At 42.1% G+C, this 18,098-nt stretch overlaps 1 protein-coding gene across 5 annotated transcripts in view; it reads left to right on the forward strand.

The window, feature by feature from the left end:
• TMEM106A (transmembrane protein 106A) overlaps nucleotides 1–18,098 on the forward strand; it is a 54,653-nt gene that overhangs the window by 26,000 nt on the left and 10,555 nt on the right. For all 5 annotated transcript variants that reach the window (XM_088480730.1, XM_088480731.1, XM_088480728.1 and 2 more), the window contains exons 5-7: nucleotides 875–1,028; nucleotides 5,544–5,684; nucleotides 5,878–5,921. In XM_088480730.1, the coding sequence (XP_088336856.1) occupies nucleotides 875–1,028; nucleotides 5,544–5,684; nucleotides 5,878–5,921 (339 nt within the window). The remainder of the gene's footprint in view (nucleotides 1–874; nucleotides 1,029–5,543; nucleotides 5,685–5,877; nucleotides 5,922–18,098) is intronic.

Consider the following 18,098-nt stretch of genomic DNA (forward strand, 5'->3'; position numbering starts at 1 on the left):
TGTGTTACCAATTTTCAGATAATTGTGGCCAGAACATTACACCCATCCATTACAGCACCTAGATGGTCACACTTATCTAGCTTTTAAGTCTGCAGTGACTGCCGTAAGCTGATAATAATGCGTCTGTGATACATGCACCCAGTAAAGGCATTAGCTGGTCGGCATTCAGAAGTATGAAGGTAGTATATATCTATTGACAGAACTAAAATAAATAATTCTGCAGCTTATAGACAACATTTAAGATTAATGACTGACTTTTTCTATATCAAGAAGGAACTATGGCCCTCATTCAGAGCCGGACGCTCTGAGCAGAGCGCTCGCTCTGAATGAGGGCCGTCCTCCATAAAAATGGAGCGTCCTCCTAGACGCTCGTATAGCTGTGGGTCACCACCCACAGCACATACGAGCGTGAAGGATGATGGTCGCGATGGTCTTGACCATCGCGACCATCGCCAGTACGACCAGAAGCCTGTGGTCGGGGTTTTCGACCACAAGCCCTGGAGTGATTTTTGGCTTTATCAGAGCCAAAATCACTCCCACTGACATCACTAGTGATGTCAGTGGGGCCGGCTTCTGACGGTAGGCGTTCCCTTGGGAACGCCTCCATCTGGCAGGCACGCCCCCGGCACGCCCACCAAAGGGGGCGTGCTGTCAATCAACATCGACAGCACGCCCCCTTTGATCAGACACAACGAGCGAAGGAAAGTCCTTCGCTCGTCGCGTCTGGCGCATGCGCACGACGGAGCTCCCTCCGTCGTGCGCATGCGCAGTGCACACCATCGACCCACTTGCGAGCGGACAGCCGCTTGCGAGTGGGTCTGAATGAGGCCCTATGACTTTTGTGCTGGTAACCATAGTGTATTTTGTCTTTTAGGAAGCTGTATGTGGCTCTTGCTGTTACTATCTGCATGCTGATCTTTTTCACTGTTGTGTTCTTCCTGTATCCACGCTCTATTACCCTTGAACATGCTGGTGTGAATTCATCATTTGTTAACTTTGATACATCAACGATAAACCTTGTCACTACAGTAAGTTGAAAGCAATATTCTAATTCATGTTCGACTAAAGTACATCTTACATAACGCAAGTAAGAGACACTATGGGGCATATTCAATTAGCTGTGATAAGCCATTTTTGGCAAAAAGTTTTCGCCAGTCACCTCATTTCGCCAGGCGAAATTACATCCCCGTATTCAATTCCAAAGAGTTTTCGCTGGTGCGGAAAGTCAATGCGAAAAAGATTTGCCTATGAATAGCAGCCGAAAATAAGTGCAGTTTAGAGGTGCAAAGTTGCGGGAACCCCCCTGCAGCCTTGGGACAGTCCCCCAAAGGTAAACTGTAAAAAAATAAAATAAAAAAAAGATTCAAAAATACTTAAGAACACCCCAAAAAAGTACTTTCATTTTGGGGGCGAAAAAAAAACAAAGTTGGGGTACAAACTAAAAAACTAGCGAAATAGACTCCAGGGGGGTCCCCAAGTATGTCCCAGGTGTTTTTAAGTTTGCAGGTGGTTTTTTTATGTTTTTTAAAACTTCACTTTAGCAACTTTAAAATATGCCAGCACCCATTTTCATGTACCCCAAATTTGCTGGGACTAGTTATTTTCTGAAAAAAAACCTGCTAAATATTATGGAACTGGTATGATTTCGGCCAGTTTGTTATTAAATTTTAAGTAGCAATCAGTTGTAAGGCAAAACCAGCCTTTTAACTGATTGCCGCTTTAAATTTTGCAGCGAACTCTCGGCAACACCAACATGGTCTTTCCTTGTAAATATGGCCACACTCACCAGAGCCTGCATCTTGCCGGCTATTCCATAAACCCCTAAATCTTTTATCGAGCAAGCTTACATAATGTTTGGTAACTTTAGCCAGAGGCAGATCTTGCTCTAAGTAATATTAACACTTGGTAATATGCCTGTAAACATGCACAACTGCATATTAGAGGTAACGGCCAGTAACATGCTACAAGTATTAAAAGCATAATATTCCAGTATTAGATGTTTGCCAATAGTAGTTTCTAAACCTTATGCCGGAATATCCAGGAAAATGCCAGCTGTCTTAGTTTATACCAGTTATAGTCTCCTAGTAAACTGCAAGCAGTGTTAGTTTTATACAATATGTATGTGATACCCAGAAATATGCCCTGATAACACTCATTAAAATGCAGGAATAGGAATTCAGGCTACTTTCTTCTAATTGGGTATCAGTCAGTGGTCAATTAGAAGCTGGTCGCTCAAGTTCAGGAACTAGTTGTTATGCTGGGTACACACTAGGTCGCTGGACGGCCAAACCCACCAACCAATCTGATGACTGGTAAGTGCATAGACACTTCCCAATCGTCCACCCGATGTGTCGGGCCTGATGTCACAACTGGGTGGGCATTTATTATCTGCAGACTCATTGAGTTGTGTCTCACCGCAGGGTCCCTGCAGCATGTGTATGAGCGATTGGCAGGTCGCTCATACGCACATCAGCAGATGCACCAATATATCTGCAGTGCTGCACAGACATATTGGGGGTACACACCTGCCGACACGTTCCTGATAGACTGGCCTTTCAATCGAACGGCCAATATATGGCCCAGTGTGTGCCAGCTTTAGCCAATCGGGATATAGTGGGAGATGCAGCAAATGAGACAATAGATAACAAGCCTGCACCATAAACTTAGGTGACAGCAATAGATTTACAATGTCTGTATCTGCTGCCTCCATAATCTTCCTTCATGGTGCTGTCCAAGACAAGCTGGTGAACTATTCTTGTTATACCTCGTTATATATATACAGGTTGAGTCTCCCATATCCAAAATGCTTGGGACCAGGGGTATTTTGGATAACGGAATATTCCGTATTTTGGAATAATTGCATATCATAATGAAATATCTTGGGAATGGGACCCCAATATACACACAGAATGCATTTATGTGTTATATACAGCTTATACACACAGCCTGCAGCTCATTTTATACAATATTTTCAATAATTTTGTGGCTCAAGTAAAGTTTGTGTACATACATGAAATAAATTTATGTTTCATTTACAACCTATACACACAGCCTGAAGGTAATTTTATACCATATTTTTAATAATTTGTGCCTTAGACAAAGTTTGTGTACATTGAACCATCAAAAATCAAAGGTTTTATTATCTCAGTCATGCTAAAATATTCCGTATTTCGGAATATTCCGTATTTCGGAATATTTGGATATGGGAGACTCAACCTGTATATGTAAAAGTCTGAAGACTGATAAAAATTAGGTCTCTGCAATGACTCTCTGTGTTTGAATAAGGAAGACTGAACGTGCAACTGACAGGTACAGTAAACATTGACAGTCATTTTATAAACTCAGCCATGGTGTAGTATTGTTTCCTTTCGGAAAAAACCTAGTCACAGAGGAGGCTGCCATATTTTCAAGAAAGTAAATTCCACATTCTATTGAATTAATATAATTATTTGCAAGGTAATATGCTAAAATGATTTGTATAAATAATGTTCATCCTAAAAAACAAAAAGAGATCCTGATAGTATATTTTGTGAATAGAGAGCAGTGTGTAATGGTAGCCATGCAGAAAACGTAGGAATTGTGATGCAAGTCATATGGTGCATACACACGGTCAGATCTGTCAGATGAATGATTTTACCAACGATTTGAACGATTTCGGACAGTATTAAAATGAATGAAATCGTTAAAATCTGACTACAAACACATCAGATATCGTTATCTGACATACGGGAACGCGCATCGTTCATCGTTGCAAGCCCACATGTCAGATTATCTTTCAGATATGAATGATTTTTAAAATCGTTATCATTCATATCTGACAACAGATCTGACTGTGTGTATGCACCAATAGAGCTTCAAAACTCGTATTTGTCTCTATGCGTTGTTCCACTGTAATCAAAGTCACTCTAGATTAGACTAATATTTGCAGTATCTAAAGAGCTTATTTACGCCAATGTGTTTATAATGTTGCCTACATGTGTTAGTTAATTATTGAAATTTGCATTCAATTTAAAATACATTGGGCCTGATGCAGAGTTGCTGGTAAGTCAGCTGTCTGTGCTCACACATTTTGTGCATGGACATAAATGCATAGATTTGCCCGTAGTCAGCTTTATACATCTCTGCAGTGCACAAACTTGATCACATCTATGCATTGAAGAACAGTCTTTGCAGTGTGCTAAAAAAAAAAAAGTTGTACTCGCAGCATTCAAAAACTTGCAAATCCCAGGCATGTCATCACAAGGCTGGTATCACTAGGGAATTGGGGACTACAAACAAAGAAAAAATGAGGCGCCATCCCCTCCGGGACTAGCGCTTGGGCGGCAGGTGTAAGATCAATCAATAAATCTGAAAGAATAATTAATAATCTTTCTTACTAGTGTACTACTTGATTCCAGCTAGCTCTGTCCTGCCCAACTTTAAGTGCTGTCATAGCACTGCTGCGCCCATGCGCTAACCAATTAGAGCACTCCTATTGATGGCAGTGCTTGCAACTTGGAGGCCAAACTTACCGCAATCATGCTGTAGTTTTTGGTGATTTAAAAGTCGCTCAGATTACCAACATATTACATTCTCCCCGACTATTGTAGAGCAACTTTGTCCTCCTCTTACCCTTGTGTCATAAAATCACTGGTTATATATATAATCCAAAATAATGGATTGATTTAATTGCGCACCGGAGGCAGCTGTGTTGGTGTTGGGAGTGCCGGCAGACTTTGGATTTTATATATATATATATATATATATATATATATAGAGAGAGAGATTTTGGGAGGATTCTATGAAAGGATTCTTTGAAAATATGTCAATATACGTTCTCCCTTTAGGTCGAAGGGTGTCTGCTATACCCAGAGTAGTAGGATTTTTTGGTGAAACCCTTAATTGTAAATGTTCCAAGTGTACCAGGTAATAAAGCGACTGACGTATAAACAATATAGTGATATAGATGTGTGATAGTGTTTACAAAATAGATAAATATAACACGTGTTTATAACAATATATAACACATTTTAATATTAAAAGGTAACAGGCATATATTGAGTCTATTTAAGTGCACGCAGCAAGTGCAATTGTTGAATATAAACAAAGTGCTAGTAAATAAATAAATAGGCCTCATATAAAATTCATATATAAAAGATGATAAATATATAAAAACAAGAGGAATATATAAGGTCAAAAACATGGAGGAATCAATACATATCAACAGTTTAAAAATATATTCTTAAAATTTTAAAAAAATGTAAACCAAATGAATAAATAGTCCAAGAAATTGCTATTAAAGGTATATCTTATCTGTATCAGTTCATTCAGGCAAAGGCAGCTTTTCCCAACGCATTTCATCCGTTTAGGGACTTCATCAAAGCTGCCTTTGCCTGAATATGATTCTATATATTATTACAGTATGTGACCTTAGCACCCACCAATTTAATTAAGTGTGTGCGGTTCTCCTATTGCACTTTCTGGCTCAGTATCGGTTTTATTTCGGAAACGTAATTTTATTAATTATGTTAACTGTCCTTTTTTTTTTTTTTCTCTCTCCGTAGAATAAACTGAACATAAGCAATAACAACTTGTTTGGGATCATGGTTATAAGTCTGAACGTGGAGGTTCTACACATGTCTGTTGTAGTCGGAACGCTCAATTTAAAGGAAGTTAGACATATTGGTCCGTTAGTGAGTGACCAGGTAACTGTTATCAAATACTGTTTATCTGCCTTAAAAATAACGCTAACACCGATTAGAAGATTTGAATGGAACTCTGAATCCATTAGAACACTTTGAATACTGTGCAGTCCTATATCTTTTACAACACTGAGTAGCTTTATAGTTTCATTTTAGATCACGTCATTAAGTCCATGTCTTGATTTTGTCTTTTCAGTTATTTTATACCGTCGAGAGTGCAGTGCAGGACAAAAGCACATTGTAAGTAAAGGAGTGGTCTTGTCCAAGAGACTTTTAGCTTGTCCAAATATCTTCTCTTAAGAATATGCGTTGCGTGTCTTATTTTTATTTTTTATTCTGTATTAAAAAATATATATATTTTATTTATTTTGGGGGAGATTTATCAAAGCTGGGAGAGAGATAACGTTCTGACATTTTACAGGCTGTGTTTGAAAAATGACAGTTAAGAGCTGATTGATTGGTGCTTTATCTCCCTCCACTTTCTCTCTCCAAGCTTTGATACATCTTCCCCCCCCCAGTCAATATTATTTTTATTGTTCTTATTATGTTATATTTATTAAGGTGCTACACAGTGCCACACAAGGAACATACATCATAACAGTGTAACTTTGATACATCCTAAGAACAAAACAAAGTCAATTTACATATTTTGTGAACAATACAAATCCCTAAAATTACAGACTAGGTAGGAAAAGAAGTGGTGAATGTAGGGAAACTAAACTGTATCTTGTAAAGCACGTGGTGGTAAGTTGCAGGTAATGCAGTGCGTCACTCGCTGAGTCTGTACTCAATGTACTGTACGAGTGACCATACAGTATAAGAGTTGCTGAAGGGGACTTAAAGACAAGAGGAATGGAGCACAGGTGGCATGAATAGTAGTCAGGGATAACCAAGAGGAACGTGGGTCCTGCCCACGACAGCTTGCATATTAAAAGGATACGGTAACAGTAGGGGGTGTGAACTGGGAAGAAGAGCAGGGCAAAGTCAGAGAGGTAAGTGGAGATTTATGAGGAGGTCTGGCGAAACTAATAGAAGCTGGGGACATTGGTAGAAAGCAGGGGCGTGTTAAGAGAGGAAGAGGCCCGTGTGCAGTCTCCATCAAGACCCCTTCCTCCATTCCCGGAGGAGCACAGAGCAGATACAGGTCTCCCAGCAATGGAGCCATTTTGTCTCCTGAACGAAATACTCCTGATAGTGCAGCAAGATGTTCATAAGGTGTAGACTTGAAATGTATAAAGGTCTACTACTATTATTATGTATTATTATAATTGATTAACCTTTTAATATAGTGCCAACATTATTATGCAATATTTTACAAAGTGTTTATTCATTCATAATGGTGCCTGCATAAGTTTTGCTTACAGGCTACATTTTCTACAGTATGTACAAACACAGATACAGTATACACTATTATTAATATTTCATTAGGATTTTGGACTTTGTGAGGAAGTGAGGACATCTGCAGGTAAAACATAATATGTGGATCCACACAAATAGGGCTTGGACAGAATAGAACCCATGGTCCCAGCACCTTTTGGTAGCTATGCCAACCACTGTGCCATCTATGCTACTAGCTGGCATACTTGGTGTGGAAGTTTTTAACTATAGACTAGTCTGTTCTTATTTTGCCTAGTTTCATAGAAAAACCGTGCTAAATGAAGCAAGTGGACATTCAGTCGAAACTTTCTGGACAGGTGCCTACCCCTTTCATATAAGCCCAGCCCTCCTTCAATAGTATTCATTCTGAGAGCTGAGAGGATGAGAGCTGAATGAAGTTTGACACTCTGCCCATCTGTGGTAGACTGACAGATATACTACAAATTAAGTGACAAAAATTAAAAAGGACTAGCGCAAATACTGCATTAAAATAAAAATGCATTTTAATATAGAACATGAAAATAAATATCTATAATGGTTATGTTGTTCGTAGCAACCTCATGAAGTACCGATGACAATTTATCAAATTCAATCGTTCCCTCTCATCAAGCACTGGCCCTGATTCAGAGCCGGACGCTCTGACAGAGCGCTCGCTCTGAATCAGGGCATCCCTCCTTCATTTTGGAGCGGCCTCCTGGCCGCTCGCATAGCTTTGGGTGACCACCCACAGCTATAGCGAGCGGCCAAAATGATGGTCGCGATGGATGCGGTAGGGTCTCGCTGCCGCAAGTCCAGGAATGCTTTTGGCTCTATCAGAGCCAAAAGCACTCCCACTGACATCACTAGTGATGTCAGTGGGGCCGGCCCCAGACAGTAGGCGTACCCATGGGAATGCCTCCGTCTGGGCAGCCACGCCCCCGGCACGCCCACCCTTTGGTGCGAGACCCATAATGACGGCTCATAACGACGGCTTGGCCGTCGTTATTCAGGTCGTGCGCGTGTGCACTTGGGCACCATCGACCCGCTTGCGAGCGCTCAGCGCTCGCGAGCGGGTCTAAATCAGGCCCACTGTCCCCTCTGCATCCAAGCATTATCTTCCCCATTCTTAAAAAAACCTACCCTTGAATATAACACTTTCTTTAGCTACCGCCCCATCTTCTCCTCCCTTTTGCCTACAAACTCCTTGAGAATGTTGTCTAAAACCGCCTTACTGCCTTTCTTTCATCCCACTCCCTGTTGGACCCAATTTAGTCTGGATTTCATTCCCCCACTCCACAGAAACTGCCCTTGCTAAAGTCAGCAAAGACCTCCTTGCTGCCAAATCCAAGGGCCATTACTTTCTGTTCATTTACCTTGACCTCTCAGCTGCTTTTGACACTGTGGACCACCTTATTCTCCTGCAAGTTCTTCACTCCCTCTATTTGTGTAATACTGCCCTCTCCTGGATGTCCTACTACCTCTTTGACTGTTCTTTCTGTTGCTTATGACTCTAGTTTTCCCCCATATTCTCTACAAGTATGTATCCACCAAGTTACTGTTCTTGGATTTCTTCTATTCTTCCTTTACACATCCTCTTTAGGTGAGCTCATCAGCTCAATTTGACCTCCAATATCCTCTATTTTCTCCAGGATGTCGTAGCGCTTTCTTAAATTTAACATGTATAATAATGAGCTGGTAATTTTCCCACCCTCCCAAATAACCTCTGTCTTGGAACTATCCTTGACTCCTCCCTCTCCTTCAAGCCACGCAACAGTCCTGCTGTTTCCATCTCGGAAATAACTCCAAGATCAGACCCTTTCTCACCCTGGAGGTAACTAATATCCTCATCCACTCATTGGTCATCTCTAGACTAGACTACTGTAACCTCATGTTATCTGGCCTCCCCGTTTACCACTTCTCTCCACTGAAATCTTTCCTTAATGCTGCTGCCAGTCTCATCTTCCTCTCCAAACGTACTGCGTCTGCCTCCACTCTCCTACAAGCCCTAGACTGGCTCCCCTTCCCCTTCAGAACCCAATTTAAACTCCTCACAATCACTTACAAAGTACAAAGCCATCACCTATTCCTCTCCTAATTACATCTCTGACCTCATCTCCCTTCATACTCCTGCCTGCCCACTTCACTCCACAAATGAATGCCGCCTCTCCTCACAACTGATTACTTCCTTCCACTCGCGCCTCCAATATTTTCCTTGTGCTGCTCCCTACCACTGGATTTCTCTCCCTTTCAGACTATCGACCTCTCTGCAAAGCTTCAAATGGGTTTTCAAGACCCACTTTATCAAAGCCTTCCAGGTCTCATTCTAACCAACTGTTCCATGCTCCCTGCTTCCTGTCCTTCCCCTCTGTGTCACCTCTGTCTGTTTCCCACTTCCTTTTAGATTGTAAGCACTCTTAACCAGGGCTCTCTTCCCTCTTGTATTTATTTTCCCTCACTTACACCATCATCTCCTCACTGCCAACAACGACACAAAACCTTTGGGTTCGATTGCCCTGCTGCTGATTTGCTTCTTATGAATGCTGATGGGGCAATGTTTATCAACCTTGTCCTTGTTTTACATTGTTTTGTACTGTAAGTCCCGTTTTTCTGTATTTATACTGTTCCAGTTCTATGTTGTATGTTATAAAGTTCTGGGTGCCCCCTGTGGCGCCGTATGAATGAGGATAATAGACATTAGTTAAATTAACAAAAAGGAAAATTCCATCAGGAGTGCAATGCAGGTTTTCGAGCGTCGACTTGCTACTGAGCTCATGTGATAGGTCGCACAGCAGACAGTGCTGCCAGGCATTCCCAAGGTTAAAACTCATGACACGTGAACATATGTGACAGGCCGACATGACACCTGACCACGTGACCGGATGCGGTCATAGTGCTGTCAAGTGCATAATAGACAGTGCTCTCAGACGTCCCCAGCTGCGATACTGTACAGTATATCTCTTCCACGAATGCCCAGCTTCCCCCATGGGAGCATGTCCACAGATAGTAATAAAGGTACACACTTTTTTTTTGCTTATGCTCTGTGGTGTAAAGATAATGGTGAAAATGTCAAAAAGTTCTACAGACAGTGATTAAAAAAAAGAGGAAGTGTTGCTGGTTATCTATAGCAGAGAAAGTCATGCTGCTTCAAAAGCTGGACAACTGTGTAAAGCTGGGTACACGATGTGTACCCAGCGCGATGTCTCGTGATGTGGGGTGCCGGCATTGGAAAGTGCGTACACACTTGCCGATGCTGGGAGTGACGACGCAACAGCGGGGACCATGTTGCATTCGGCAGCATGGCCCCCGCTGACTATATTGCCCGTCGGACCTGCATGCAGCGACATAGCAGGTACACACTGCCCGATGTGGACAATATGTAGTCTGATCCACTGGATCGGATGACACATCGTCTAGTGTGTCCCTGGCTTAAGTGTGCATCGTCTTACAGAAGAGTATGGTGTTGGAGTGTCCGCCACATATGACCTGAAGAAACAGAAGGTTAAACTGTTAAAGTTCCAAGCTGAAAGTGATAAACACAAGTTGATAAAAAATAGAAGAACCAGCATTATGTGAAAAATGTAGATCTGGATTGTGTACTGAGAGTTGATCTGTCAGTGTTGCAGTGAACACATGCAACTTAATGGCATGCTGATCATAAAACAAGCAAAATATTTCACAGTGAACTGAACATTGAAGCGTACGGTGCATATGTAACAGGCTGGTTGCAGAAATGTATAAATATTTGTGGTAATAAACTATTTGCTGATCACAAAGCAGCGGAGAAATTCATTGACGAGTTTGCCAAGGTCATCGCAGATGAGAATCTCACACCAGAACAAGTTTTTTTGTTTTTTTTTCTGTTTGTTCATTGGTATTACAAATTGACTCTGGGTGCACCACCAACACCAGTGGAATAAAACAATTCCCCAATAGGGGTTATATTACCCGTTTATTGTTGGTCTCTCTTCTATATGGAGACATAGATTTATTTGGATGTAATAGAACTTTTATCCTGTGCGGAATCAACTTTCCCTTTGTGCAACCAGAACAAGTCCATAATGCTGGTGAAACATCACTGTTTTGGCGTTATTTCCCCAGAAAGACATAGCCGATGAGACAGCTCCTACAGGAATTAAGGATTCCAAGGACAGAATAACTGATCTGGGATGTGCTGATGTAGAAGGCACACAAGTGTAAACTTGGTGTGAGAGGCAAAAGGTTACCTCTAGGGTATCCACTAGACGATAAAGTTGAACGATAATGATAAAATCGTTTGATAATTGTTCAAACATCGTTTGCAAATCGTGCAGTAATTGTTTCTAACGATGTACGATGCGCGCTCCCGCTGGTCGTTTGATCGTCTCCTCCATCGACTGAACATGCAGGTCAATTTCACTTGATTGCTTACAAATCGTTTACACATCGTTTACGCTGAACGATCAAACGATGAACCACTATCTGCCCACTATAGCTGAAAGCTCTCAATCACAGATTAAAACAACATAGTTTATTGTTAGATCTTTTGCAAATCTTTTGCAAATTGTTCAGAGTGGAAGATCATATTTCAAGGGAAACTTCAAGGGAAAATCGTTAAGAGGTTGGACAGGGATAAAATCGTCTAGTGGATGCCCCCCATTACTGTTTTAAATGAGTGAATTTCTTACTAGTCCATTACTATGCTAACAGACAGGTGTGGGTCACCAGGGAAAACTTTTCTGATTTGTTTTCACAAATATTTCGTACCAGAGTCCTTATGCTTACTGCAGGGAAGCTGGACTGTATGACGCTTACAAGTTTTTGTTAGTCCTTCATAACTATTCTGCTCATCCTCCAGCTGAACTTCTCATCAAACATAATGTTTGTCATGTACTTTCACTCAAAAGTGACTTCATTAATGCAGACATGTGACCTGGGTATCCTTGCATCACTGAAGAGTACATATAAAAACACTTGCCGCATGCTGACAGCATTAAACAGAGGCATGGGTGTAAAAACTACAAGGCAAAAAGGACCCGGCGCTAACGGTGGTGTATGTGGAAGAAGTTTCAAAATATGCTGCACACCTATACGAGAGGCTTCGCCAAGCTTCTCACAATGAAAATAACATAGCAAAAAATGTATAAGGTGGCGCTTGATAGACGCAAAGCAATGTGGTAGTACAATCTCCTATTTTAAGCAGTGTCACAATAAAAATACAATCTAAAAATTATAACAGGAAATAAACCTATAAAAGAGAGAAAAAAAATCTTCTCTGACTTGAATATCTTAGTTGTCACTAGATTCATTATAGTTTCGACACTAATGTGTCCACATTCTGATAAATGCATTGAATAAAATCACAATAAACCTCATAGATAACTACAATACAATGTTGCAGTAGTACTGGTGTGCAGAGGGTATCTTATAACTGATGATACGGGAGTGAGTGTACTGCTGTAGCTATGCAGTTTGTTAGACAAACACTCTTGTAGTTGTTAGGGATCAGGCCCAATGCACTCCAGTAATATGCCAAGCCGTATGCACCGTGGACTCAGTGCTAACTCTGTGCTTTAAGACTCGGTGAGCTCCAATAGTGTGCCAACGTCTAAAGTTAAATGTTGGAGATAAAGTCCGTGGCAGAGCTTACTCGCAGTGTCGCGTGAGGCAGAAGCACAGTAGCTGTCGCGGGCAGTCTCTGTCTCCACACCTTGCCGCGGGGACAGGTGAAGGGCGACACGAGCTTGGACAGTCCCGATGGGGTAGCGACTCCGCGTCCTCTAGGGTGAGTACCCAGCATATAGCACAGAGCGAGTGAATTCTCAGGTTAGTAGAGTCATTTAATAGAAAATAACTTCTGTATCCTTCAATGCGTTTCTCCTCACTAGAAGGCTATTTCAAAAAGGCAGAAGTAGCTTGCAGTCTGGCTGGCTTGATTTAAATACCATTGCCAATCAAAAATACCTTTTTCCACTAATTGGCAATGCTACTTCTGCCTTTTTGAAGAAGTGAATAATGCAGACGTTTTTAACATCGATAATGAGGCTGCAGTTCATTCATTGACCGATAATTAAATAGCCGAAATAGTTCTGAATCAAGGTGACCATGATAATAGTGATGAAGATGACTATGACGTTGTTGTTAACACTGCAGAAAAAGTGCATATAGACAACATGGTGAAAAGGTATTATTAGTATTATAGGTCTAGAGCAGCATGCATTCATAACAAACATGAAATCATGTTCATTTATAAAATCCAAAGAGAGACGACTTCTTAGACCAAAAAAGTTAGAGACAGATGACTCTGGAGGAAACATTTAAAAAAAAGCCATCTAGCAGAATGCCTCCTCCTCGCTGGAGGACCAACTTCTTGGTCCCTCAACTGCTCCTGATGGTTTTCTCGTACGTTGGGAATGACAGCCTGACGTTTTTTGTTGCTGCTGTTTAACAGCTGGTACAACATTCTGGTGATGTTGCTTAGTTACCGTGAACACATTATTTTTACACAGTATCAATGTTTTGTCTTATTTTTTTTTTACTGTTAACAGTACGTTGTAATTATCTACTGTTGAGTACTTATGTGTGAATAAGTGTTAGAAAATGATTGCTTATCGGTAGCATATAAATACAGGGCTGATCTAGTACGCATACTTTGTTTTATGCTTTGAAACTTTATTTCATGCACATAAGAATACATTGTATAAAATTACCTTCATGCTATGTGTATAAGGTGTATGTGAAACAAACATGAATGCATTTAGGAGGGAATCAATTAGCTGCGGAGTTTACCCTGTGGGTAATTACCCGCGCCGGCCAATACATTGAGCGGGGTTTACCCCATGCGATAAAACCCAGAAGTGGACTTTTCCTCGCAGCTTTAGGAGCTGTCAGTAAAAGTGACTGAGAAAAGGTACCTTCTGGCGTCTAACAGAGGGAGGGGGGGAAACCCATTCATTCTGCACTTTACACTGAATCAGTGGGTTAGTGTGGGTTAATCCCTGGCTTACCGCCCAGCGATTAATTAGTTACTAGGCGTATCCCACGGCTAATTGAATTGTCCCCCTAGACTTTGGTCCCATCCCCAAAATATCTTGTGGTAAGAAAATCTTCCATTATATGGTCCTAAGTATTTTGTATATGGGAGATTTAACTTGCATCATACAGACTGTTTCATATATAGGGCCTTATTTTGGTTGCATGAAGCTTTGTTTGAGGCCGCATCTAGTGAATATTATTATACAGCGTATGCACATTTAGCGAATATACACAACTTTGTGTATCATCGTGTGATTCCGAGCTGGGCGGTCAGTGAAATGGTTGTTTATGGGTATTAATCAGATGGTTACTTTGCGGACACACGCAAGAGAACCATTTCACTGGAGTGTCATGGACATGTATCCAGAGTTCAGTGCTATTCTGAGGCATGTGGCGAGGGGACACATATTTCAGAAAGTTCTTTTGTACCAAGCCGTATGTACCCTTATTAGCATATGGTTCCAAATTTGGCTGCAGCAGCAGTCTGGACTTGCAGCTGCTTTGCTTGTGACTAAGGAAGCCAATCCCACTCCATGTTTGTAATATCGGAATTCGGGATTGAAAACAAAATCTCAATCCCAGGATTGAATTGTACACCGAAAAAAAACAAAAAGCACACATTGGCCCCCACAGAAAAAAATATAGCACATTCATAGACCCAGCCCCCCACTGAAGAATGATCCTGTCCCTGACCTCAACTGTCAGACTCGCACTGTCACACTCAGTCTCAGCCAACTTGCATGCAGAGACATCACGCTGCAGGAAGAATAGAGGAGCTCCGTCTCGTAGTCCCTCTTACGCTACAGTCACTTATCTACTGTGACTGTCTGCAGAATCTCTCTGTGCAGAGTACAGACAATGCACTGTGTGGGCTGGACTGATGGCATGCGGCTGCTTGACCTATGATGTCACACCACCCACCACTGCACCACTTGGGAGGATGCACGCCCGAGGTTTAACTAATCCCGTGATCGCAGTCTCCAATCCCAGTATTAAAATGTCAGACTTTTTGAGGCTAAATTCTGGGATCCTGCGGAACGAGATCCCGGGAGTGGCTTCCATACTTGAGAATCAGAATCGGGCCCACAATTTACAAGAGGATGTTAAATCCCGGTATTGGCTTGCCTATTTGAGAATCTGAATCGGGCCTATAATTTACAAGAGGATGTTAAATCCACTAATCTTCTGGCAGCAGAGCCGATGTCACTTGAATTGCACAGTATTTGTATGTCCAGAATAGTAGTTGTGCTCTTTAAAAGCAGAATATCAATCACACAGTTTATAGTGTTTAGGATAATTTTATAGGGAAAATCATGTTTGTTGGAATGGAATGGGTACGGGAAAATCGGCGGTCAGAATCCCTCTCTCTACCCTAACTCTAACCCTACCTCCCCAGTGCCTGACCCTAAACTCCCCTGCCCTTTGCGAAGAAGCAGATGCCGGGCGATGGGGTCTCCGTGGGATCCCGCCCCCTACGAGTCCCGGGAGCTTTCTACTGGTCACCTGTGCAGGAAGCCCCGGGCTCCTCCTCCTCCCTGCACCCGGAAGAAGATTAGGAGGAGGCGGAGGACGCGGGAGGAGCGCGGGCCGGCGACCAGGGAGAGCAGGTGAGTGGGGGCCAGCGCTGGGCGACAGCGTAGCGTCTGGAGCGGGGTGCAGTAAGAAGCCCATAGGATTTCTGAAATCCGAACCCCCCACCCCCCCCCCGATCCGAGTCGTATCCCAGTCAGGCTTGACTTTTCCCGCCTGACTCTGATCTGAAATCGAGGCAAAACGTCATCATCCCGACTTCCGGATCTCGCAGGTTTTGGATTCTATAAAAGGTCCCCACGTCGGCGCCATTTCTCACTCCGGCTGTGGACAGTGAAGAGGGAGGGTGGGAGCTAGGGCTGGCTGGGCTGTGTTGTGCTGCTGTTGTCCATAGGGGCTGTGACCACTCAGTCCATAGGGGCTGACTGAGCTGTGTTGTGCTGCTGTTGTCCATAGGGGCTGGCTGGGCTGTGTTGTGCAGTCAGTTGCAGTCATAGGGGCTGTTTCCACTCCAAAGTCTATAGGGGCTGGCTGGACTGTGTTGTGCAGTGTCCCATAAAGGCTGTAGTCCTAGAGGGGTGCTGCTGTAGTGTTGTCCAGGGGGTGATCTGTGCATCAGGGGTGCTCCCCCCAAAGTGCACTCCAAAAAAAATAATTTGTGTTTGTGAAATGTGTGCGCAGTAGCCGCACGTGCATCAACAAAGTAGCGCCAAGCGTGCGCCTGTGTCATAAGTAAAGGGCCGGCTGCTGGTCTGTTAAAGGGTGGTGTAACCCCCAAAGTGCACTCCAAACAAAATAAAAAAATATTTTCTGTGTTTGTGAATTGTGTGCACTGTGGCTGGACGTGCATCAACAAAGGAGCAGCGCCAAGCGTGCGCCTGTGTCATAAGTAAAGGGCCGGTTGGCTCGTCCGTTAAAGGGTGGTGTAACCCCCAAGTGCACTCCAAAAAATATATATTTTTTTCTGTTTGTGAATTGTGTGCACTGTACGTGCATCCTCAGAGCAGCAGCGCCAAGCATGCGTCTGTCTGTTAAAGGGTGGTGTAACCCACAAAGCGCACTAGTCTCCAACAAAAATAAAACTTTATTTTCTGTGTTTGTGTGCGCCTTAGCCGCTCGTATATATCAATATAACATAAATGGAGGACCAAACTTTCTCCGATAAAAATAAAATGGGGAAAGATCAAGAACCACTTCCTCCTAGTGCTGAAGCTGCTGCCACTAGTCATGACATAGACAATAACATGCCATCAACGTCGTCTGCCAAGTCCGATACCCAATGTCATAGTAGAGGGCATATACAATCCCAAATGACAAAGCTCAGGAAAATGACCTTAAAAAGAACATTAAACTTGCCAATATGCCATTTACGACACGGAGTGGCAAGGAACAGCTGAGGTCTTTCCCTATGTTCATGACTAGTGGTTCAGCATCACATGACGATGGAAGCCCTCTTCCTGCTAAAAAAATCACGAGTTAAGCTAGCAAAAGCACAGCGAAGAACTGTGCGTTCTAAGAAGATATCACAAATCCCCAAGGATAGTCCAAGTGTGGTGGCGGTTGCGATGCCTGACCTTCCCAGCACTGGACGGGAAGTGAAAACTATTACCGTATCTATACCAACACAAAAAGATCAGTATGTTTTAAAATGCTTCATAAATTGTGATACGAAATACATTGTTTATTTACTTACATGTGGATGTGGCCTACATTATGTGGGCCGAACTACATGACCCTTACGTATACGCTTTATGGAGCATAGAAGAAATATTTTAAAACAATGTACCAACCATAGTATTCCTAGACACTACACCAAGGTACATGCAAGTGATCCTACATGCCTTTCAATCATAGGTTTAGAATCGATCCCCCCACACAAAGAGGGGGAGATAGATATATTAATCTTTGTCGCCAAGAAGTTTATTGGATTTTACAGTTTGATTCCTTATATCCTGTTGGTTTAAATGAGACCATTGAACTCAATTCCATAATGTAGGGTTAGTATGACTATGATAATTTATATATTCTTTCATTATTTATGATTTGGGTAGAGTATATCAATTTACCATCAAAGATATTCTACTTAGATAATGTATTTAAATGAATCAAGCATATAATTATTGTGGCTTCAATCATTAAGGGTTTATTGCAGGGGTCTTCAAACATGGCCCTCCAGATGCTGTGGAACTACACATCCCAGCATGCACTGCACATAGTTTTAGCATGCTGTTATATCAAAAAGGTGGCAGTGCATGCTGGGATGTGTAGTTCCACAGCAGCTGGAGGGCCAAGTTTGAAGACCCCTGGTTTATTGTATGGGTTGCAATTATTATGATGTACAATAATAGAATGGTCAATATAATTTGACTTACAATGATCATTATAATTACCGAATGTATATTGTGTATATCATACTTAGTATGATATATAATTACGGTATGTTTAATATGTATATACATATATCTATAAACCCTAAGGTTTAAAGAATTGACATTAAAATGCTATATTGTGTAATACATA

The sequence above is a fragment of the Taudactylus pleione genome, unplaced genomic scaffold, assembly GCF_031769625.1.
Source record: "Taudactylus pleione unplaced genomic scaffold, aTauple2 ptg000256l, whole genome shotgun sequence".
NCBI classification, from domain to species: Eukaryota; Metazoa; Chordata; class Amphibia; order Anura; family Myobatrachidae; genus Taudactylus; species Taudactylus pleione.